The sequence below is a fragment of the Coffea arabica genome, chromosome 8e (genome assembly GCF_036785885.1).
Source record: "Coffea arabica cultivar ET-39 chromosome 8e, Coffea Arabica ET-39 HiFi, whole genome shotgun sequence".
Lineage (NCBI taxonomy): Eukaryota > Viridiplantae > Streptophyta > Magnoliopsida > Gentianales > Rubiaceae > Coffea > Coffea arabica.
In genome coordinates, this window is record NC_092324.1 from 45,454,909 (window position 1) to 45,479,124 (window position 24,216).

General features: G+C 39.1%; 2 protein-coding genes across 15 annotated transcripts; both read right to left on the reverse strand.

Annotated features, from left to right (window-relative positions):
* Positions 1–2,207: 2,207 nt before the first annotated feature.
* LOC113706643 (protein NRT1/ PTR FAMILY 1.2-like) lies at positions 2,208–4,593 on the reverse strand. 8 transcript variants are annotated; one of them, XM_072060655.1, is made up of 4 exons: positions 3,867–3,995; positions 3,710–3,747; positions 3,555–3,617; positions 2,208–3,456 (listed from the first exon to the last, which is right to left on the reverse strand). In XM_072060655.1, the coding sequence occupies exons 3-4, from the start codon at positions 3,608–3,610 to the stop codon at positions 2,586–2,588; spliced, it is 927 nt and encodes a 308-aa protein (XP_071916756.1). In that variant the 5' UTR covers positions 3,611–3,617; positions 3,710–3,747; positions 3,867–3,995; the 3' UTR covers positions 2,208–2,585. The 8 variants fall into 8 exon arrangements, with proteins under 8 accessions (XP_071916756.1, XP_071916758.1, XP_071916754.1 ...); XM_072060657.1 differs by having other exon boundaries at positions 3,555–3,620; XM_072060653.1 differs by having other exon boundaries at positions 3,555–3,634; positions 3,867–3,989.
* Positions 4,594–6,117: 1,524 nt separating this feature from the next.
* On the reverse strand, positions 6,118–22,175 carry LOC113703083 (protein NRT1/ PTR FAMILY 1.2). Of its 7 annotated transcripts, none has more exons than XM_072061416.1 (9): positions 21,903–22,174; positions 21,547–21,764; positions 19,181–19,579; positions 19,026–19,105; positions 18,804–18,927; positions 10,369–10,498; positions 10,053–10,270; positions 7,484–8,034; positions 6,118–7,118 (listed from the first exon to the last, which is right to left on the reverse strand). In XM_072061416.1, the coding sequence occupies exons 1-9, from the start codon at positions 22,000–22,002 to the stop codon at positions 6,227–6,229; spliced, it is 2,712 nt and encodes a 903-aa protein (XP_071917517.1). In that variant the 5' UTR covers positions 22,003–22,174; the 3' UTR covers positions 6,118–6,226. The 7 variants fall into 7 exon arrangements, with proteins under 7 accessions (XP_071917517.1, XP_071917519.1, XP_071917515.1 ...); XM_072061418.1 differs by lacking the exon at positions 21,903–22,174 and having other exon boundaries at positions 19,181–19,218; positions 19,338–19,579; positions 21,547–21,686; XM_072061414.1 differs by having other exon boundaries at positions 18,831–18,927; positions 19,026–19,579; positions 21,903–22,175.
* Between the last annotated feature and the right edge of the window lie 2,041 nt (positions 22,176–24,216).

Below are 24,216 nucleotides of genomic sequence, written 5' to 3' on the forward strand. Positions count from 1 at the left end.
AGCTCTGCCCAGCCGCACCTAGCTCGCCACTCTCCGCTCGTCGCTCGCGGCCCTCTCCCTCCACCTCGCGGTCCATCACTCACCTCGCGCCACCTGAAGCCCACCAAGCAGCCACGCGCCGCCAGTTTCCCGTTGCCCAGCTGCCATCGCCGCCGCCTCCAAGCTCCACCTCACGGACGACCACCAGCTCTCCTTCACATGCCACCCCAGCTCGTCTCTACACCAGCCAGCCCATCGCCACGCGCAGCCTCCTCGCGCGCCGCCAGTAGCTCCAGCGCGCCACCGCTGCCTCCAGCTCACTCCTCTCTCACTCTTGCTCACCTCGCGCTCGCCACCGTGTTTATTGAGGATTTTGGGCCCAGTAGGGGGTTTGAATGATGGACGGAGAGTAGTGTAAGTGGTGTTCTATTGGATTGGTTACTTACTTGAAAGTTGACGGAGTGTCAACTATTACGTGATCAAGCTCCTGGTGATACATTGGAAATTTGGCTCCTGAGAGCCATTCGTATCCTTATACTTTGAAATGATTGTTACTTGTAGTATTATTGTTTCTTTTAAAACTTTGCACTCGCTCATTTTGAGATTGCTACTTGAAGTGTTATTGATCACTTTTATGAATTCTTCATGCTCGTTACTTTGCTATATCGAAAACTTGTACTTATAAATAATGGTCAATTTGTTATTTGGAACCTCACTGGACTTTTAGCTCATTCCACGCCATTTATTTTCCTTACAGGGGTACGAGCGAAGCGTGAGACGTGTACAGACTAGCGTAGTCTAGTTGTTTGGAATTTTGTAATTGTACTCGCACTAGTCGCTCGATTAGGGTTGAATGTACTGAGAACTTAAATCTTTTGATATATTTGGGACTGTATGGATGGTTGAGATAGAAATGAATGTATTTGTATGTTCCAAACTTGGGAACCGTTATTTCGTTTATTATTGAGGTTGCATCTTATTTTAATTGATACGAGTGAGTGAGTCCTGGCGAGAGATGGGCAGACGGTCCGCTAAACCCTAGGGTACGCCCAGGGGGAGGTGGGGCCGTCACACAGTACGCCTGAAAAAATGTAAACAAAAAAAAATCCAATTTCTAATATGATATGATATGATGTCTGCAATTATTACTTCGCAACAATTCGCAAATTGCAAATACTACTATGCTATATATATATTATAGAAAAGCTCAAGCCACGGAATAGGAAGCAACTATAGATAAGACTTGGACAAGCCTGCCAAATAAAACTTTGGCCAGGGACGTTTTGCTTGATCCAACATTTGGCTTCATTACATAGTCGCTGGTCTTTTCTTGTTTCTTGATTTTAATTTGTTTATTTATTTTTTTAACTTAAGTTAGGTAATGGATGTCCAACATAAATACCCAAATCGCCTAAAATATATGTGAATTTTTATTACCTAACCCAAAATTGACCCAATATCTAACTTATCCAACCCAACCTCTCAAATTAGTGGGTGGATTGGATGGGTTGTTGGGTTTTGGACAAAATTGCCAAGTCTAATCACAATAGATCACTAGTTTCGTTAAATGCTCAACAGTGGTTTTTTACAGTCACTTAAAAATACTGAATTTGCTTGTAACGAGATTTAAACTCAATCTTTCATTAAATCCTTAAATAAAGTGTACAAACCTTATCAGTTGAGCCAATTCTCATAAGGTGACCTTCTCTTTTCGTGGCATTATTAATTAGGGACAGGCTAAATCCATACTCTTATAGCCTAAATCCATACTCTGAATGTATGAGTGACTCGTATCATTAACATTAATAACTTGTACAATTATTATTAAAAGTTATATATATCAAGTGTAAATTTAAGATGGAGGGGTGTAGATTTAATCCCTACTTTAATTGTGACATAAGATATTTAGTGAAATCTTGTCCTTAAGATGTCACTAGTCATTACACCATGCCATATTGGCTGCTCACGCGAATGAATTTGCTATCATATAGTCGCGGTACTAGAATTGTACCAACTAACCGTAGTTTCAACTTACAAGTTACAACTGAAATTACCATCACACGCAAGTTTTGAAGGGGTGTGCATTTACCTCATTCTTGAAGGTTGAATGCTCGAGTTCTTTAACGGGGTCACTTGCTCAAATAACTCAAATTAGGTTCAAGTAGACGTCAAGAGAAGAGCCCTGTAAATTCCTAGATCTTTGCCCGGTCATTCGATCGAATCACACGTAAAATTGTATCTCTATTTTTATTTTCTCTTTGCTTTGTTACAGAATCTCCTCAGGGTTTGGAGAGCTCTTGCTAACTTTGTTAAAATCTCCGTTACAAACCGCTAGAGGCTTTGCAACAATGAGGACCAACAAAGACTGGTGTCGAGAAATTCGATCGCACGTAGTGTTAACTTGGAGATGTGACAGCCCTAGACGAGAAGCATGTTATGCAGAAAAGAGCTTTGATACAGGTACAGCACTTCAAGGAGTGGAGAAAAGCCAGTAAAGATGACAGATCCAATTTTGTTTCATATGTACGACTTCCATATGAAACCAGTTTCGATCGTCAAGGTGTCTTGACACTCCAGTAGGAAGCTTCTTCATTAAATTTTATTTTCTAACGCAAGGAAACTTCTTCATCATTAACATTGCCTTCCTCCCCTCTACAAGGTCCATAGGTCCAACAGCAGATCAGGAAAAAAAAGAAGTTTGCCAAACTTAAACCAGAAAGAACCCAAAAATAATAATCGTAATGACCCTTGTTAATGTTGGTAGAAATCCAGCTCTCCCCGCCACCTCTTTTTGTAAAATCATCAATAGTACTCATTATAAAACTTGCTACCAAACATCCTAGAGAAATTCCAACTCCACAGAGAGTAGAAGCCATACTTGACATGCTTCTGGGGAGTTCTGAAATGAAAAACTCATTCTGCGCGATAGCACTCAAACCCAGAGTCAATCCTATCAGGCAATATTGGGGCAAAAGCCATAGAGCTGACATGTGCACTATTGCCTCTGGATCATCTGAAATTCCTTCCTTAAATGCAAGACTAAGACGAATACATTCCACGGTTGCTGTTACAACCACGGAGAGAAAAGAGATAAACGTTCCAATTCCCATTCTTTGTCTTGCAGTGAGGTAAACAGGTTTCCCGTTGATTCTTGCTGCTATCGGCAGAAGCACTTGATCATAAAAAGCAACCCAGAGTATCATAGAAATGATATTAAATATACCAAAAGAACCTGCTGGAATTTCGAAATTCCCCATGATCTTGCGATCCATGGAACTTGCTTGAAGTACCGAAAAAGAGGTCTGGTTAATATTGATAAATGTCACTATTCCTGACAACCATATTGGGATCACCTTAAGTAGTGCTTTCAGATCCTCTACCTGATCCACTGTGCAAAGATTCCAGGGGTTCTTAGCTCTTCCATCAGGGGTAAGATCTTGCTCGGGATCGTGGATTATGCAAGCTTTGTTTAGAAACCTAACAAACAACATTCAGGTTAATTTCAGATACAGCCCACAGGACTATGTTTATAAACATGTAGTTGAATGAAATAGTGAGTGACAAAAAGTTCTCACCTCATCTTTTCACTAGGAAAAACCAGTGTTGAGCCGTTCTTGTGATGGTACAACATCTCAGTACTGCTACTCGATAATAACTTGGGAGATTTAGTTTTATAAGAGGCTACAATCACTTGAACAAGTTCAGTGAATAAGGTTGCTTTAGCCTTTACCTTGATGTAGAAGGGGGAAGCCAGAAAAAACAGAAGAGCTGCAAAAAACATAACCACCACTGAAGCTCCAAAACCAATTTGCCACCCCATTTGATCTTGAATGTACACCATACAGGTCAAAGCAAGGACAAGAGATAACGAATACGACACATAATACCAGCTAAAATATCTCTGTAACAAGACTGCATCTTTCTTTCCATCTCTTTTCTCGAATTGATCTGCACCAAAGGCCAAGGAAGCAGACCTGATGCCTCCAGCTCCAACAGATAGGAGTATAAAGGATGTGAATAGCATAAAGTGTTGGAAAGATGTTGCTGAGGTGCAACTGTTGCTGGATTCATTACATGGAGGAGGCCTTGCTTGGGGAATCATAGTTGTCAACCACAAAACAATAGTCCCCTTCAAGGTAAAATTTTTATGTCAGAATCATTTAGCACTAAGAGGAATCAGATAATCCTGCAACATCAATTTGGCTCTTTTCCCTCACAAAATTAATCTTCGCCTAGTAATTTGTTCATTAAGGACAATTTAACAATGCATTAATCTTTGCTAATCGATGTGATTACAGTGTTAAGACGTTGGTGCAAGAGTCAGAAGTTAACTAGGCATTCCAAATAGGGAATAGCCGATTTACTGTAACTTATTGGCTCTTAAAAACACCAAGTTAGGAAACACTCCAAGATTGTCCAAGACCAATCGTAACAAGTAACAACTATTTATGGAGCGTTGGTGGAGGAGAGAATTGGGATGCAAAAACAATCTTCCCAGAAAAAGTATGCTCACGAGCAAGTGCAAAAATGTTCTCGAGGTTGATGTTCTAGGAATTGGAAATCTGAATCCAAATTCCCCCTTCCCCCTCCCAACTTCTTAAATCTCATCTTTCCCCTATTGAAAAAACATTTTAAAAAAAAAAGTGCATAAATGTACTCCTCTACAGAAGGCATCCCGACACTGAAAATTTTGAAGAAATTCTGCTTTTGATTTAATTTAACTCAATGCTTTTGAAAAGTACATAAATGTTCTATTTTTATTCAAGTGTAAATATGTTAAAATTAGCACCTTCAAAATAAATTTTATCGGTCCATCTACAGCCAGACATTCCGGAGGTCATGGAGTCCACAGCTGCCAAACCCATAGTCATTAAGCAAGGCAAACTTGTTTAACTTGGGGTTGATTATTAGGTTAAAATTCATTTAACCTATCATACATATACACACACTAATAATTATTACCTTCCTTTGCATTTAAATACTTTTCTTAATTAATCTTACCTTTCCAAAAACCTAACGCCTGAAATTCATCTTGACCAGTGTCCAATACACACACGTTAAATAAACCTTTATTTATTTATTATTTTATTATTATTACTTTGTTCAAGGCGAGACTCTAAGCCTTATAAGAGAGACAGAGGAAGATTTGAAATTTGAACCAGAGACCTTAGGGTAACTGGCTGATGTACTACTAGTTAAGTTGGATTACGAAGAAATGAGCATCTCACATTGTAGGTATCATGGAACGAGCAAATTTAAGGCTTTTCCTCAAAATGCAAAAGCATATAGTGTATGGGTGTAAAGTCATTTTAGAAAATTCCCATCATTCCTTTTCTAGGGAAAATTCCTAATTTCAGATTACAGAGAATGTGCCAATATATTGGAATGCAAAAGGCTCAATGCCCATGTAAAATCTCTTGAATGGAAAATATGAGTCTGTAGTGTTGGTGATACAAGGAATCAGCAAATTAAACATCACCCTAGGTAAAAGAGTAGTACTATTCAACATAAAGGTGGTGCCAATTGTGAATGTGGACTTGCCAGAAACCAAAACAATAGAAGCAGCTTAAGCATCACCTCAGTGTAAAGCGATACTACCATCCAACATAAAGGTGGTGCAAATTGTGAAAAAATGGACTTAACAAACACAAGAAAAAATTGAATACGTTGTTTGCAAAATGATGTGCCATACAGACTTCAAAGGCTCGCATCCAAAGGTCTCTGGTTTTATGCATCTGTCACAGACTTCCTGTGTATACGCATGTGAGGATATGAATGTACTTTACAATATACTAAAACTCCGAACCTTATTAGTACTGCAAAAGCAAATTAGCGCTGTAATGTATTTCATGTCTCGTTTTAGTATCCTTCCCCCCAACCCAAAGAGTTTAAGGTAATACCCCTTGGTCCCCAAAATCTTATAATTGTACCAAATAGTCCTACAATCCCCAAGCATTTTTTTCTAATTTGCAAGCATAATTGTTTGCTAGCCACATCTGCTCTAATAGTTAAATTGGGCAAATCAAACTCAAAGGCTCGCATCCAAAATTATCCAAATAAGGAATGTACGTGCAGAATTTTAGGTACAACTCTTTTCTCCAGAGTAACAGCATAAGTAGCAGAAGTAAGCAACAGTAGTAGTGATAAGGATTATTTCCTACATTCAGCGTATTTATTGCTAGAATTGTTGTAATCACTGCAGATACATAAATTGTAGCAGAGGGACAACATTAGTATTATATGTTCATCAAGCTGAAGGCAACGGAGTATAACCAGATTCTTTTTCTGGTACTTTTTTAGACAGCATATTGCTGTTGTGATGAGATTTATAGAAGCGGCAGCAAAAGAGAAAATAGAAAAAGTTGATTAAGTTTAAGAAGCCGAGCAGCCAATAATAGTAGTCAAGATGACCTTCATTCAGGTTGCTGGCCAACCAGCTTGCTTTACCACCATGACTAGTAATGCTATTGATAATATTCACCAGAAGACTTCCAATCAGGCTAGCCAGAGCCATCTCAGAAGTGAACATAGCCACTCCAACACTGGACATGCTCTTGGGGAACAGCATGTAAAAGAACTGTATCTGTCCAATTGCGTTTAAAGCTTCAGCCAATCCAATGCATACCGTCTGTGGCACTAACCACATAGCAGACATGTCCAGGACAGCATCAGGATCATCCTCAACCCCCTCCTCAACTGCTTTTTTCAGCCTTATGCTCTCGACTACACCTGCCAATACCATTGCGATAAATGACATAATCAGCCCCATGCCCATCCGTACTATGGGACTTAGTCCTTGCGGATTACCAGTATATCTCACCAATAGCGGTGCTAGTACACGATCATAAAATGCGACCCAAATTGTTAAAGTAATTATCATGAACAGACTAAAGGATCCTGCAGGAATTTCAAAATTTGAGAATAAGTGCCTATCCATGGAATTTGCTTGAAGTGTTAGAAAACCTTGGTCTATGGTCACTATAAGTACAAGGCCTGTGGACCACATGGGTATAACTTTGAGAAGAGCCTTAAGTGATTCAAGTTGTTCCACACTGCAGAGTCTCCATGGATTTGAAGCTAATCCATCTGAAGTTAACTCTGTGTCGGGGTCTTGAACAACACAAGCCTTATTTAAACACCTGTACCAGTGCTTAAAGCATCAAGTAAAACAACCAAGGATCCTACTCGAAAAAATGTCAAAGTGATTTTATTGTAAGCTATACTGATCAAGCAAAAAGTATTTTTATTATCTTGCTCTCACAAAGGAGAAAGCAACTCCTCTGTCTGATAACTACGTTTCCGAGCAAGATCCAGATTGATACAAATGTTTTGATTATCCAATTAACATCCAATTATTGTAAACAATCATACTAACTGCAGTGTATTCTCAAAAAAACTGACTGGCAGTCTGTGTCAGAGGCTGTCAATATCAACATATCTAAAAGTCTCAAGAGTTTGAGAAACTTTACTAATGTAATGGCATCTAAAAATGTAGCAGCTGTACCTGAACTCCTCAGTGGGTGATAGAAGCTTCGACTGCCGGGTTCTATGGTAACACTTGTATTCTTCGTCCAAAGGGTATTGAATCTCTCTCTTTCTAAAGGCTGCCACAAGGACTTGAAAAAATCCAGTAAACAAGCTCTCACTAGGTTTTGCTTTGATGTAAAGAGAGGAGCCAATTAAGAACATCAGAGCAGAGAAAACCATGAGAATGGCAGGGATTCCAAATCCAACTGACCAACCCAAATGATCCTGGATGTAAACAATAACAGTCATGGCAAGAACAGTTGAGATTCCTGTAGAAGCATAATACCAGTTGAAATAAGATTCTAGAACCCTATCATTATTGGGATTTTGTTTGTTGTCAAATTGGTCCGCACCAAAAGCAACAGAACAAGGCCTAATACAACCAGCTCCAACAGACATTAGGAAAAATGAAGACAACAAGGGAATGATTTGAGCTCCATTTGGAGCACTGCACTTGTGCTTCAACTGGTCACAAGATAAAGGCTGCAATTGTGGAACCACAGCAGTCAGCCACAGAAGAATCATTCCCTGCACAAACAGACAATATATTGATTTTCAACCAAAAAGGGGACAGATTTCAATCCCCACAATCTTACCCTAATACCAAATATTTATGACATATCAACACCATAAAAAAGACAAATGCCCTATCGGGCATACCAATAACTACATGCATACCAGTACTAGATATGACAGCATTGAGATGATCTTACTTTACAGATTCTCTTTTACATATGGATCCAAAAGCAACTATTCTTGTCATATTTCTATTCCACCTTTCCTAATGATGCTTAGAAGCTTATATGTTGATAGTTGTATGTTACCAAATCATATCATGTCATTGCACAGTCAAACAGATTGTCTGCATGCATATGTGACAGCACAAGTACATAATCAACATTTCTACTTCGGCAAACAAGCAGCCTAATTGCTTCACAAAGGATACATTACAAGCATTTCATCTATGATAAATCTGTCTCTAATTCAACAAAAGGTTGAAAAGTTCTCAGCCAAAGTTAACCTGGTATCCAACTAATATTTCCTGTCTATTTTACTTTATCAATCCTATCAGCTAATCTTCAAGATAGCTTTCCCTTTGCAGGATATTGAGAGGAGGATCCTTTTAATGCAGCCCCTTAGGAGGCACATCCATACAAACAATTTGGGCAATTGATTAGTCACAAATTTGTGCAAATTCTGATGACTTGGAGTTGCACATGCGCATAAAGCAACATATTCAAGAGATATTATTTGGCTTTGAGCTCTCTGTAACTGTGGCTAAGACAAAAAGTAAAGCAACCTTCTAGAGACTTTGTTTGATCTTTTGGTTAACTTCTTCTTACAGGCTAGCTCTACAGACTCTACTTTTCTTCGGAATTCTGTATTGAAAATATATTATAGTGTTAATATAGTAATCTATCATCTTCAAAATAAAGCTTAGATAAGCTACCGAACGGGGAACCAAAGACACTGACTCCATACACAGGACTACACTCTGATGAACTTTGAAACCCTCTTTAAGATTACTATCAGTTAGTGGACATACCTCAAAGTAGCCACTCAAAATTCACCTCTCAAGCAACTCAAATCTGAATTTCACTCCTTTCTTTGCCTTCATTTACCTTAATAAGACATTATGCCGATTTATGCGTATAGCAGAATCACAGTGCAGGTATTCTACATTTTCCATCCATCAGTTAATATACCAAGGTTTGTTTCATCTTCTTCAACATCAAGAAAACTGCCCCTAAATTTTTGTAATTTAAGGGTGAATAAGTAGTAGCATCTGGTGCTAATTAGTTGAATAGGTTCAATTTGCAGTGGAATTGACCCTGATTCTTCTTTTACTATAATAGTTAACTCCAAGAAAATTTAACATTGACAACAATGATAGGAAGAACTTTTGATTTGGACCCCATTAATTATATTCCTCAGGCATCAAATTCCCAATTCCCAAAATCAAGAAACAGCAACAGAATCGCTTCATTGTTTATTTTTAGGGTAAAAAAACTCAGCGGCCACTAAACTATTGGTCAGATCATGTTTTGGCCATCAAACTATTTTTGATCAATAATTGGTCACTAAACAACTTAATCAGTAAATTCGTGACCATTTAGTCGATAATTGCTCTTAATTTGTCAAATTAGCAGTTAATCTATGAGATAGGGTCGCATAGTTTTTGGATAAAATTAACCCGCACTTTGCCACGTGTACTGCTAATTTCACAGATTAAGAGCAATTATCGACTAAATGGTCACGAATTTACTAATTAAGTTGTTTAGTGGCTAATTACTGACGAAATATAGTTTGATGGCCAAAACATGATCTGACCAATAGTTTAGTGACCGCTGAGATTTTTTGCCCTTATTTTTATACACAAAACTTGCAAATGTTGGCACAAAATTATGCACAGATGAGTAATTGCACAACAATTTAACATAATAACAAAACTTGGGCTATTTCAAAGACGCAAATTTACTTAAAAACAAACAAACATAATTGACTAAATTGATCACCAAACAAAGAAAAAGTTACAAGGGACTCACAAGAAGGCTGGAGAAGGATCCAAGAAAAATGATCCGGAACCGACCCAAATAAGAATGTGACAGAAAAGCACCAAAGAGGGCCAAACCATTGGACAGAGCAGACCAGACAAAGAGTATACTTGAAGCAGTGACAGTTTGAAAATGATAGATTCTTGTCAAGTAGAGTATCATGTTTGGCATTAGCCCCTGGCTTGCCAACCTCTCAAATGCTTCATTCACTGCAAAATAGATAAACCCAAAAAGGGTAAAAGAAAAAGATCAAAACTTCAGTCCAATAAAGATAAATGCAACTCCAAGATAACATGGGCTTGCTTACCTATTATAAAAGGCATGGTTTTGAGACCTCCCTTTGTCCTTCTTGGTGGAGAATGACCAAGTAAACTCTCTTCTTCTGGATTGATGTCCATCTCCTCTGCTTCCATCAACAGTTTCTTTGAAGAGTAGAACTAGACTATTGTGTTAGTTTTCTTTATGGTGTCAAGTATACTGTGCTAGTTGAAGTAAAGACTTTCATCAAACAAGATACTTCTCAAAGGACGACTTTTAGCTTGTCTCTTCCATGGTCAGAAAGCAAGAAACAGGTGTGAAAATGACGGAATTTTATATGTAGCAACAAGTTTGACTTTTTCTTCCTTTTTTTTTTTTTGGTGTTGGGGACGGGGGAAGCGGGGGATTGGTTTTCTTTGTTACTGTAGCAGTTTTCTAAGTAAATGTAAGATGGAAAATCTGCTGAGAGGCATGTTTGTGCTCTTCTAATTCTAAAACTTCTTTTAAGTCCGAAACAAATTGAATGAGAATTTGGGGGTCTATATGTTATTAAAATAATTAGAGGGGAATTTTCTGCAATTACGTTGAATATAAGGGGAGCTATGTGAAATTGTCTCTAGTATATGTAGCGCAGAAATGAGCATACGTGATCGCAATCAATCAAATTTTGTCATCAATTTGGCCTTGGGTGCAAAAAAAAAATTCTCAACAGTGATTTTTTACAGTCACTTAAAATACCGAATTATCTTGTAACGAGATTTAAACTCAATTTTTCATTAAATCCTTAAATAAAGTGTACAAACCTTATCAGTTGAGCCAATTCTCATAAGGTGACCTTCTCTTTTCGTGGCATTATTAATTAGGGACAGGCTAAATCCATACTCTTATAGCCTAAATCCATACTCTGAATTGTACCAACTAACCGTAGTTTCAACTCACAACTAAAATTACCATCACACGCAAGTTTTGAAGGGGTGTGCATTTACCTCATTCTTAAAGGTTGAATGCTCGAGTTCTTTAACGGGGTCACTTGCTCAAATAACTCAAATTAGGTTCAAGTAGAGACATCAAGAGAAGAGCCCTGTAAATTCCTAGATCTTTGCCCGCAAAAATATGCCATTCGATCGAATCACGTAAAATTGTATCTCTATTTTTATTTTCTCTTTGCTTTGTTACAGAATCTCCTCAGGGTTTGGAGAGCTCTTGCTAACTTTGTTAAAATCTCCGTTACAAACCGCTGGAGGCTTTGCAACAATGAGGACCAACAAAGACTGGTGTCGAGAAATTCGATCGCACGTAGTGTTAACTTGGAGATGTGACAGCCCTAGATGAGAAGCATGTTATGCAGAAAAGAGCTTTGATACAGGTACAGCACTTCAAGGAGTGGAGAAAAGCCAGTAAAGATGACAGATCAAATTTTGTTTCATATGTACGACTTCCATAAGAAACCAGTTTCGATCGTGAAGGTGTCTTGACACTCCAGTCGGAAGCTTCTTCATTAAATTTTATTTTCTAACGCAAGGAAACTTCTTCATCATTAACATTGCCTTCCTCCCCTCTACAAGGTCCATAGGTCCAACAGCAGATCAGGAAAAAAAAGAAGTTTGCCAAACTTAAACCAGAAAGAACCCAAAAATAATAATCGTAATGACCCTTGTTAATGTTGGTAGAAATCCAGCTCTCCCCGCCACCTCTTTTTGTAAAATCATCAATAGTACTCATTATAAAACTTGCTACCAAACATCCTAGAGAAATTCCAACTCCACAGAGAGTAGAAGCCATACTTGACATGCTTCTGGGGAGTTCTGAAATGAAAAACTCATTCTGCGCGATAGCACTCAAACCCAGAGTCAATCCTATCAGGCAATATTGGGGCAAAAGCCATAGAGCTGACATGTGCACTATTGCCTCTGGATCATCTGAAATTCCTTCCTTAAATGCAAGACTAAGACGAATACATTCCACGGTTGCTGTTACAACCACGGAGAGAAAAGAGATAAACGTTCCAATTCCCATTCTTTGTCTTGCAGTGAGGTAAACAGGTTTCCTGTTGATTCTTGCTGCTATCGGCAGAAGCACTTGATCATAAAAAGCAACCCAGAGTATCATAGAAATGATATTAAATATACCAAAAGAACCTGCTGGAATTTCGAAATTCCCCATGATCTTGCGATCCATGGAACTTGCTTGAAGTACCGAAAAAGAGGTCTGGTTAATATTGATAAATGTCACTATTCCTGACAACCATATTGGGATCACCTTAATTCTATTGGTACGTACATCTCTCTTCTTTGAGAGCCTCTCTCTCTACTTTGAGAGCTTTTTTTCCTTCCTTTCTTCTTCTCTGAGTAGGAGGCTTTCAAATTTTCAAAATTTCAAACTGCGAAAGGAGCGCTAACCCAAAAATAGTAAGCGTAAGAAGAATCACACATCCACAAACAGAGTCTGGTTATTTTCCGTTCATCCGAGCTTCCATATTCTACACCCAAATGCAACTTTCTGAGCTGCAGCCCTGTTTTTTTCGTGAGAAAAGGTCATGATCTTGAGAACATCTAAAGGATGCAACCCATAGAAAAAGGTTTAAGTTTTGGTTTGGTGTGAGTGAGTGTGCGTGTCTGTAGGTCGGTCTAGGTTGGGGTTTTAGATTAGAAGTTTTCTGTCTTGTGTGTTTCCTTTCTTCTGTTTTTGCAGGCTACGTCTTCTGGTGTTTCTGCGATAAGGAATAGTGCAAGGTAGAGCCCTGCAACTGCAGGACTAAAGGATGGAGGAGGAGCTAACAAGAGCTTTTAGTAAGTTTGAACTATCGGCAACGGAACTGGAAGGGGTAGATCTCTGCCCCGAGGACATTTGCGAGGGGGTTCAAGACTGTAGGCAGAGTTTGGTTGGAAGACTGATTGGTGAAAAGGTCGCAAATTTCACGGGCATAAAGAACTTTACTAATCATGCCTGGGGATATCCCAGGAATCTGACTGTGACTGAACTGGGTCCAAACATTTTCCAGTTTCGTTTGGAGAAGGGAGAGGACCGTGAAAAGATTCTGATGGGAGGACCATGGATTATGGATAACCAGATTCTTGTAATGAAAGAATGGAAGGCTGGGTGCGATAAGAAGGACCACAATTTCCAATTTGCTCACCTATGGGTTCAAGTCTGGAATCTCCCAGTTCACTGGTTGTGTAAGTCAGTGGGTTTTAAGGTAGGAAAGGTTTTTAAATCTGTTAGGGAGGTTCTAGTTCCACCAGGGGGGGGGGAAATCCGGGAGACATATGAAGATTATGGTGGAAGTAGATCTCCTACAACCTCTTCCTAGAGGAACTTTGGTTAAGCTTGAGGGAGTGAATACATGGGTAGAATTTAGGTATGAGAGATGCCCAGATTTTTGTTACAATTGTGGGATCATTGGGCATGGGGATAAGTCTTGTATTGGGGACAAAAGGGAGGGCCAGACGTGCAGGGAAGGACAATACGGAGCGTGGATGAGGGCAGGGAATATTATGGCTTCCCCTCTGAAAGTGTGCTTAATGACCGGTACAGAGGTGAATAAGAAGTCCAGAGAGGTAACTTTGGTAAGCAAGGGTCCAAGTAATAAAGGCGGGATGATAACTGAGATGGGTTCTGGGGTCGAAACTGGTACAAGCAGCAGGGAAAGTGGCAAGGTACACAAGAAGAGTGACCAACAAAAGTTAGTTATGAAGGAAAAATGGGATGAGATTCTGAGGGAGAGTGTGGAGATGAAAGGAAGCCGAGGGAAAGAGGACAAGAAGGAGTGTACACGAAAGGAGGGGGACATCTTCAAAGGGAGGAATATCAACGAGAGGTCTAAAGAGGTAGTGGACCTGGAAAATGACTGGAATGGGAAAGAAAATCAGCTCTCAGAAGAGATGATTTTAGATGCAAGCATTGACCGAGATGATAATAAAAATTACGAGAAGGGGATATTAATTAAAAGTGAGTCTGAAACAAAGGAAGCCAACGGCTGGATTCAGGAAAACAGAGGTAATCAGGGAAGGAAAAAGCAGTGGAGGAGGAGTTCTCGTATTAAAAGGGTGCCGCTGAAAGACATTACGGATAGAGGGACTGTGAGTAGTCTTGGTGAGAAAAGGAAAACAACGGACGAATGGCAGGATCTGGACTTTATGGAAGAGGACGTAACACATAGTCCACAACACAAGATATTAAGAAGGGATCAGGAAGTCGAGAAACAAGGAGGGGAATTGGAGGCTAGCCCCGCAATGCCTCCGCCTTCACAATGAAAGTTGCGGTGTGGAATTGCCGAGGTGCAGGAGGCCCCTTGACAATTCCCCAGCTGAAGGAGGTAATTCACCTCCACTCTCCTAGTGTGGTGTTCTTATGTGAGACAAAAAACAAAGAAAGGTATATGAAGCAGGTGCAAAATAGAATTAAGTTTGAGCATAGTTTTGTAGTGAATCCTAAGGGTAGAGCAGGGGGACTAGCTTTGTTTTGGAATGAGGGGGTACAATTATTGGATATACACAGCTCTGATTGGTATATTGCAGCAAGAGTGGAAGACAAGGATACGAGTGATTATTGGTGGCTGGTTGGTTTATACGCTAGTACTGATGAGAGGGTGAGAGTGCAGCAATGGGAGATAATAGGGGAAAAAAAGAGGGAATGGGGTGAGAAATGGGTAGTTGTGGGAGACTTCAACGACATTTGCTCAAACGGGGAGAAGTGGGGGGGAAGAGAGAGACCAGAGGGTAGTTTTAGGGAGTTCAATAGTTTTATTTCTGCGAATGAGCTAGTAGATATAGGCTGTAAGGGGGTGCCTTGGACATGGAGTAACACTTGGGAAGGGGAGGGAGAAATAAGAGAGAGACTAGATCGATGTCTAGGAAGTGTTGGGTGGGTGCAAAAATATGAGAATGCTGTTGTGGAACACATTGAAATAGAGGCTTCCGATCACTGCCTGCTACTGATGGACACAGATTTGAAGCAAAGGAGGGCCAAAAGAAGGTTTTTCTTTGACCAAAGATGGGCAAGAGATGAGGCATCAATAGCTGTTATTAAAAGAGCTTGGGGTCTGGAACAAAATGGCTCTAGAATGTTCAGAGTGGTGAAAAGAATTAAGGAGTGTAGAATTGCTCTGATTGAATGGAACAAGTCTCTTAAAGGTAACACAAAGGCAACAATCCAGGAGCTGAAGGAGAAACTAAGGTCAGTCCGTGAGGGGAAAGAGCCATGCAACAAAGGAGCTATCACAACCTTAAAGCTACAACTCAGCAAAGCTTATAAGGATGAAGAGTTGTTCTGGAGTCAGAAATCAAGGAGCAGATGGCTCAAGGAGGGGGACAGGAATACAGCCTACTTTCACCTAAGTGTCGTGGCTGCTAGAAAACGGAAAAATATTAGTATACTCCAGAAGGCTAATGGGGAGTGGTGTACAAGTGCAGAGGAAATTGAAGCTGAGATAAGCGAGCACTATGCGGAGCTGTTCAACTCAAGTAATCCATCTGAATTTGAAGAAGTGTTGCAAGGTATACCGAGCACTATTTCTAATCTCGTGAACATTCAGTTGATCAAGCCAGTGACAGATTTGGAGATAAAACAAGCCATATTTTCCATGTTCCCAAATAAAGCTCCTGGAGTTGATGGTATGCCCCCTTTATTTTTCCAAACATATTGGCATATTATCAAAAATGATATTGTCCATGCTGTCACAAGTTTCTTTCATTCTGGTAATATCTTATCGGCTATTAATGAGACCATTATCTCTCTTATCCCTAAAGTTGACAATCCTGTTGTGATTTCTAACTACAGGCCTATAAGCCTTTGCACTGTCCTTTATAAAACTATTTCCAAGATTTTGGCTAATAGATTGAAAAAAGTCCTAGGGCACTGTATTAATCCGTCTCAATCTGCTTTTGTCCCTGGGCGTCAAATTCTTGATAATGCTATCATAGCTCATGAAGTCTTGCATTTCCTTAAAAATAAGAGAGGGGGTAGAGTAGGCTTTATGGCTTTAAAGCTTGATATGTCAAAAGCTTTTGATAGAGTGGAGTGGAAGTTCCTAGGCAGAATTATGTTACATATGGGTTTTTGTCCTATTTTTGTTCGCTGGATCATGACGTGTATCTCCACCGTTTCTTATTCTTTTAATTTGAATGGACAAAAGGTGGGCCATATCAAACCATCTAGAGGTCTCCGTCAAGGGGATCCCCTATCCCCCTACTTGTTCATTATATGCATGGAAGGGCTGTCTAATTTAATCAAGAAAGCTGTGGATTCTAAGCAACTAACGGGCATCAAAGTCTGCAAAGACAGCCCTATGATCTCTCATCTCTTTTTTGCAGACGATGCTCTTTTGTGTTGCAAAGCAAGCAAGGAGGAGGCTAAGAAGGTAAAGGAGATCATTCAGACCTATGGACAGGCCACGGGACAGGTAGTAAATTTTGATAAATCAGCCATGTTCTTTACTAAAAATACCCCCAACAGGCTTCGCGGAGAGATTAGGGAGGTTTTGGGCAATATGAGGGAAGCCTCTAGTGGGAAATATTTAGGATTACCCATGACCATTGGGAGAGCTAAGAATCAGGTGTTTGGTGTCCTGAAAAGTATCATCATTAGTAAACTCCAAGGTTGGAAACATAAAGTGCTTAGTCAAGGGGGTAAGGAGATCCTTATTAAATCTGTCATCATGGCAATGCCTACCTATATTATGTCTTGTTTTAAGCTCCCTAAAGGCTTGTGCAAGGGTATTAGTGCAACTATCGCCAGATTCTGGTGGGGTGGGGGAGGTTTAGAGAACAAAGTTCATTGGGTGAGGTGGAGTAAACTTTCTGAAGTTAAAGGGAAAGGGGGTTTGGGCTTTAGAGACTTAGAAGCTTTCAATGTTGCCTTGCTTGCAAAACAAACTTGGAGGGTTGTTACAAATCCGAATTTGTTAGTAAGCAAGGTCCTGAAAGCTAAATACATGAAGAAGAATGACTGGTTTGTTCAAAAGCCCCCGAGCACAGCATCTTGGTGCTGGAAAAGTTTACACAAGGGTGGTGAGCTGCTTCAGCAGGGCCTATACAAGAGGGTAGGAGATGGAAGGTCTATTAAAATCTGGGAAGACAGATGGGTAGCTGGATCGCGCCATGGGAAACTGACTACGGTTAAACCAGCAAGGTGTCAACTTGAGTGTGTCCATGAACTAATAGAGGAGGGGAGGTGGAAGACTGATACCCTGCATCGCTGGTTTAATATAGATGATGTGGATCTCATAACTAACATCCCTCTTAGTCTATATGAAAGGAAAGACAGATTGTATTGGTTGCATAGCAAATCTGGTGCTTATACAGTCAGAACAGGCTACGTTGTTGCCAAAGGGGGAAGGGAGATAATGAATCACAGAATTGCACCTGACTCAGAGACTAGTTGGGCAATTAGGAAGCACACGGTGTGGAAAAGATTGTGGGGCTTAAATATCAAAATGAAGCTCAAGCATTTTTTATGGAGGTGTTTGCAAAATGGGCTGGCTACTAATGAAGCTCTCTACCAAAGAGTTGGGAAAGGAAGCAATCAGTGCCAATGTTGTGGTGAGGCTACGGAGACCATGGAACATGTTTTCTTTTTTTGTCCAACAGCTCAAATGGCTTGGAGACTAGCTCCGGTGAGTTGGGAAGGGATAGCTGAGCTTCAATGCAATATGTGGAGGTGGTGGGATGCTGTGATGGAATCGGCTAAGGGTGCCCAAGGAATGGATCGCATCAAGCTCACAGTAAATATACTTTGGCAGCTCTGGAAGGCGAGAAACAAGAGAGTATTCCAGCTGGTGAATGAGGACGCAAAAGTGATAATTGACAAAGCCCAGCAAGAGTGGATCGAATTTGAAGAGGCAACTGGCTCTCAATCCCGCGGTTTCGAATCAACAGAGCAGCAAAGACTGAGTCAGCATAATTGGGAGCCACCAATGGAGGGAGTAGTGAGAATTAATACGGACGCAGCAATCTCAGCAAAAATGGTTAGGACAGGATTGGGAATTGTTGCTCGGAACTGGCGAGGAGATCTAGTGAAAGCCCGAGGGATTAGTAGAAGGAAAAAAGGGGAAGCTGCCACGGAGGAATCTTTAGCAATCCGAAGTGCGCTGGAAATGGCTCAAGCTGCAGGATGGACAAAGATAGAAGTCCAGTCAGACTGCAGAAATGTTGTGAGCTCGATCAATGCGGGCAATGTTCAGGATTGTAAGCTACAAACAATCCTTGAAGACATTGAGGCCCTAAAGACTAGCTTTGACAGCTGTATCTTTTCTTTTGTTCCCAGAAGTGCGAATGGTTGCAGTCATGCAATGGCTCAATTTGCAACCAAGGTGGTTAATACCATTGACTGGCAAGCTTCATTTCCAACATGGTTAACTGTTCTTGCTAGGAAAGATATGGGGGTAGTTACCCCTTTTTGTAATTAACTCTTGTATTTTCAAGTGTTATTATCCATTATCTATAAAATGTTATCGTTTGATTAAAAAAAAAAAAATATTGGGATCACCTTAAGTAGTGCTTTCAGATCCTCTACCTGATCCACTGTGCAAAGATTCCAGGGATTCTTAGCTCTTCCATCAGGGGTAAGATCTTGCTCGGGATCGTGGATTATGCAAGCTTTGTTTAGAAACCTAACAAACAACATTCAGGTTAGTTTCAGATACAGCCCACAGGACTATGTTTATAAACATGTAGTTGAATGAAATAGTGAGTGACAAAAAGTTCTCACCTCATCTTTTCACTAGGAAAAACCAGTGTTGAGCCGTTCTTGTGATGGTACAACATCTCAGTACTGCTACTCGATAATAACTTGGGAGATTTAGTTTTATAAGAGGCTACAATCACTTGAACAAGTTCAGTGAATAAGGTTGCTTTAGCCTTTACCTTGATGTAGAAGGGGGAAGCCAGAAAAAACAGAAGAGCTGCAAAAAACATAACCACCACTGAAGCTCCAAAACCAATTTGCCACCCCATTTGATCTTGAATGTACACCATACAGGTCAAAGCAAGGACAAGAGATAACGAATACGACACATAATACCAGCTAAAATATCTCTGTAACAAGACTGCATCTTTCTTTCCATCTCTTTTCTCGAATTGATCTGCACCAAAGGCCAAGGAAGCAGACCTGATGCCTCCAGCTCCAACAGATAGGAGTATAAAGGATGTGAATAGCATAAAGAGTTGGAAAGATGTTGCTGAGGTGCAACTGTTGCTGGATTCATTACATGGAGGAGGCCTTGCTTGGGGAATCATAGTTGTCAACCACAAAACAATAGTCCCCTTCAAGGTAAAATTTTTATGTCAGAATCATCTAGCACTAAGAGGAATCAGATAATCCTGCAACATCAATTTGGCTCTTTTCCCTCACAAAATTAATCTTCGTCTAGTAATTTGTTCATTAAGGACAATTTAACAATGCATTAATCTTTGCTAATCGATGTGATTACAGTGTTAAGACGTTGGTGCAAGAGTCAGAAGTTAACTAAGCATTCCAAATAGGGAATAGCCGATTTACTGTAACTTATTGGCTCTTAAAAACACCAAGTTAGGAAACACTCCAAGATTGCCCAAGACCAATCGTAACAAGTAACAACTATTTATGGAGCGTTGGTGGAGGAGAGAATTGGGATGCAAAAACAATCTTCCCAGAAAAAGTATGCTCACGAGCAAGTGCAAAAATGTTCTCGAGGTTGATGTTCTAGGAATTGGAAATCTGAATCCAAATTCCCCCTTCCCCCTCCCAACTTCTTAAATCTCATCTTTCCCCTATTGAAAAAACATTAAAAAAAAAAGTGCATAAATGTACTCATCTACAGAAGGCATCCCGGCACTGAAAATTTTGAAGAAATTCTGCTTTTGATTTAATTTAACTCAATGTAGATACTTGGACATGGACCTGGAAATTGAAGATTCCTCCTGAACTTACGTTTTTTTTCCTTTTCTTGTTTGGTGTCAGGGACTTAATTTGCCCAAGGAATTTATAAAGAAACTTATTTTCTTAATGAATTTATAAAGAAGAAGATATTACTCTCACTCAACTTTTCTATATAATGTCATACATGACCTACTCTCGTGTTACTTTTGTAAGGAATTTTGATGTTAAAAACAAGAGAATTGTCAATGTCACTCTCCAAACTTATACCTGAATTATTGCACTAATCGACAATAATGCCCATTAATCTTATCTTTTTGTCCTTGGACACTAACAGCAAGACAAAAAACTTGTGACTCGGACATTGGGAATTTATAAATTAGGAAAACATTTTGCTGAAAAATGATAAGAAAACCTTTCGGTCAATCTACATTGCATTGAAGGACATATAATGATAAGAAAACTTTAATGATACTAGAAAATGTAGACTTGAAAAATGGAAAACTTTTACTTTCTCCACCCAATTTGACCTCATCTAAATTCTCATCTCATTTAAACTTTCATGAAGAGCTGAAATTTCAAGTTGCTGCGCCAAAAAAATGGGGGTGTTTTTGCCATAATGGATAAATGTACTTTGATGTGTTGGTAAGGATATTTTCATTGACCATGGTGTTATATATGAGGACTTTGATTGCAACAACATTCTTAATTTTGAGGACTAGATTCATACTAACTTAAGACCAAGGACTTAATTAAGACCTTTTTCTTACTTTATATGGACGAAAAATCATATTCACCCACGTCAAAATCAAAAGTGTCCTAGGTATTGACAAACCAGTCGCAAGGATAGTGGCCATTTGTACATAAAATAAATAAACAGAGAGATAATCCGTCACCATCTTTCTTGATAATTCCCTTAGGTCATCAATTACTACCGTTGTATCAATTGAAGAATATTGGAATATACCAACTCTGCAAAGAACAGTAGAGCACCAGCAGCAATAGAACTTGGGGGATTTAAAAATTTAGAACTTAAAATGTTTTTTTTTTTTATCCAGAACATGCTCCGACTCGAGCAAATTAGGACCCGAGCCGACACATCAAATTAGGGATATGTCGTGGCCCCTCATAACGCACCTAGGTTAGACAGGAGATTTAAGTTCAGGGAAAGATTCAAATTCAGAACCCACTCAGTCCAAGAGCCCGCTTTACTGCTAGACTATCCGGGGGGCTAGAACTTAAAATTTATGACAACTATTCCCTCTTTCTTCTTATTTCTCTGAAATTTGACTGAAAATTAACTGCAATCACCAACAATAATAATGAGCAAATGGGAGCATTTCTGAGTCAGTTGATGCAAGTGAAGAATATGTACCAGAAAGCTAATAACGCATCCAAATACGATCATATGGAACCGACCAACATAAGCATCTGCAACAATTGCTCCAAGAACTGGCGTGAAATTGTTAGCTGCAGACAAGTAAAAGAGGATATTTGATGCAGTTGCCATCTCCATATGATATTCCTTCAACAAATACAGAGTCATGTTTGGCGATACCCCATAAGTTGCCACCTTCTCAAGAACCGAATTTGCTGCAAAAACAAAGAGTTCAAACTCAAAGAAGAAAATTACTGAACAACTACGGGGGGAAAAAAACCATATTCGTAAATTTAAATACTAAGTGCATAACAAGTGGGCACCAACTTTGTAGTAATATAGGTCTGTACTACCTATGATGAATGGCATGGTTCCAGAACCACCTTTTGGTGATGAAGTGCTCAGGAGAGTCTCTTTGACCATATCTTTCTTTTCTTCTAATGGTCTCTTCATTTTTCGTGCCTTTCGAGCTCTGATCAAGCAGGAGCGTATGAGGTATTTTTACGGCTCTAAATTATAAGCCCAGAAACAAAAACATGTTAAGCTCTTATTGTAGAAGAAGAACCGAGAAGTTCCGCTAGACTTTGGACAAAAACTGGCCGCAAAAGGTCCGTGAGCGATGTGATTTTCACTTCGAAAAAATGGCCGTAAAACTACATTCCATGTCCCACCGTTTTTGTCATGTGGCGATGGGTAGGAAGTTTCCTGCTCGTGTCGTGTGGTTTCATCGTGCAACTGTGGAAAAAGTTTAATCCGGATCCGACTCATAGTGATGGGTTTACTCGACTCAACCAGCTAAAACTTGTTGAACATTTTACACTTTAATACCATTGTAATATGAGCTGATAAACACATATCCCACTTATGCTTGCTATTGAAAAGTTTTAAATCACAAACCATATAATTTAGTCTTTAAATTTAAAGCATAAAAATAAAGTCCAAAACTTCAACGCTAGTTTCTAATAAAAACAAGATTTAATATTTAAGTACAGTAATACATAATAAAAATAACGACAAATGATATTTGCACTCCAATAAAAACCTCCGGCACTTCAACCATTGTTTTATAGTTCTTGAATTTCGAAAATGCCCTCTATAATCTATTTCTCATGTCATTTCTTCTCCAACTTGTTCATGTTCCAAATTCATACTAAATGTTCTTCCGAATTAAAATCATCTTTCTTTATCAACTCAACACATTCTTCTTCCTCAAAAAAATAAAAAATAAATTTGCTCAACACATTCTTCTACCTCAATTGGTCTCTTCTTAACTGTGATTTCGTGGTGTCACTTAAAATTGAAACCAACCACTACTCCTAAATTTTAATTGAGTCTTAGATGCATCCAGCTATCACAAAGAAAACCTCCAATTATGGTGTAGAGTATCACTTCTACAAACAAACATGATCAAACTCAACAAAAATCAATCTCGTGATACATAAAATATATTTAAATATTTAGTTGATCATTTAAATAGTAACAACAAAATTCCCGTTATTATTTCACCAAAAATGCAATGTTTTTAAACCCGGACCGGAGAGTGAACCAGAGAACCTTCCGGTTCAAGGTTCGATCCCGGTTCAAAGGTTTAATAATTTTTTATTCATTTTAGTTTTAAAAATTTTGAATAAAAATAAAATATTTATTTTAGAAAATAAATACTTAATAAAAACCGGTTGAACCTCCCAGTTTTTATCGTATTCACCGGTTCAATCGATTCTTGACCGGTTTTGATCGGTTAAATTGATTCTTTGGATTTTTAATTGAACCGGACTGGCGATATGGCCGGGACCTATCCGGTCCGGTTTTCAAAACATTGCAAAAATGTACACAAAGGGTGATATTTTGACTTACTTTTTAAATATGTTGAGACTATTACACTCATAGAGGAATGTGTGTGTTTGATGGGATATTTGATGCTTGTTAATTAATGCCTAAGATCTAATCTGAACAACTAGAGTCAGCCAGATTATATATAACATCACGATCTAGAGAATGCCACCAAATTAGAGAAGTTTGTGCAAATAAAGCACAGGAATTCCAAAAAATAAACAGTGCAAGGTCATGATGTTGACAACAAATTGGTAGTGAAATCCCCTCCTTCCCAGAATCCCAGGGAGACGACGACTTGCTTAGAAAACAGATGGTGCTAGCTTTGTCTTTTTTATATCCTTGTAATAACTGAATAGGACCGATCAAAGTAACATTCCAGAGAAAATGATAGGGCATTAGACCAAAAGAAAAGGAAATGATATATGAAGGACACAATTAGCAAGTAGTATTTCTAAATGCAAGTACCAAATAATTACCAGAAGGCTAACAACAGAGCCAAATTTGATCATAGGAAATCGATCCACATAAGAATCTGCAATAATTGCTCCAAGAACAGGCATGAAATTGGTAGCTGCTGTCCAGTAAAATAGTATATTGGATGTACTGGCCATCTGAATTTGATACTGTTTCACCAAATACAGAGTCATGTTTGGCGTTAGCCCATAACTTAACAAACACAAAGGGGGAAAAAACAACCAAGAAAACGGTAATTGAAAAACTGCATAAAGAAACTGATGATATTATTGTATACAAAAAGATTGGCAGATAAATCTTTTTACATTCTGGTGCACCTCTGATAAATGGCATGGTTCTGAAACCACCCTTCGGTGGTGA

Bases quoted from the DNA above. Each gene is read 5' to 3' on its own strand.
- LOC113706643 (XM_027228574.2), bottom strand. From the start codon at position 4,081: ATGATTCCCCAAGCAAGGCCTCCTCCATGTAATGAATCCAGCAACAGT. The intron at 3,457-3,554 runs GTGAGAACTTTT...GTTGTTTGTTAG, and splicing joins TTTCCTAGTGAAAAGATGAG to GTTTCTAAACAAAGCTTGCA.
- LOC113703083 (XM_072061412.1), bottom strand. From the start codon at position 22,002: ATGAAGAGACCATTAGAAGAAAAGAAAGATATGGTCAAAGAGACTCTC. The intron at 19,580-21,546 runs GTACATATTCTT...TTTACCTTGAAG, and splicing joins GATGCGTTATTAGCTTTCTG to GGGACTATTGTTTTGTGGTT. The intron at 10,499-18,803 runs GTGATCCCAATA...ACAATAGTCTAG, and splicing joins ATCTGAAAGCACTACTTAAG to TTCTACTCTTCAAAGAAACT.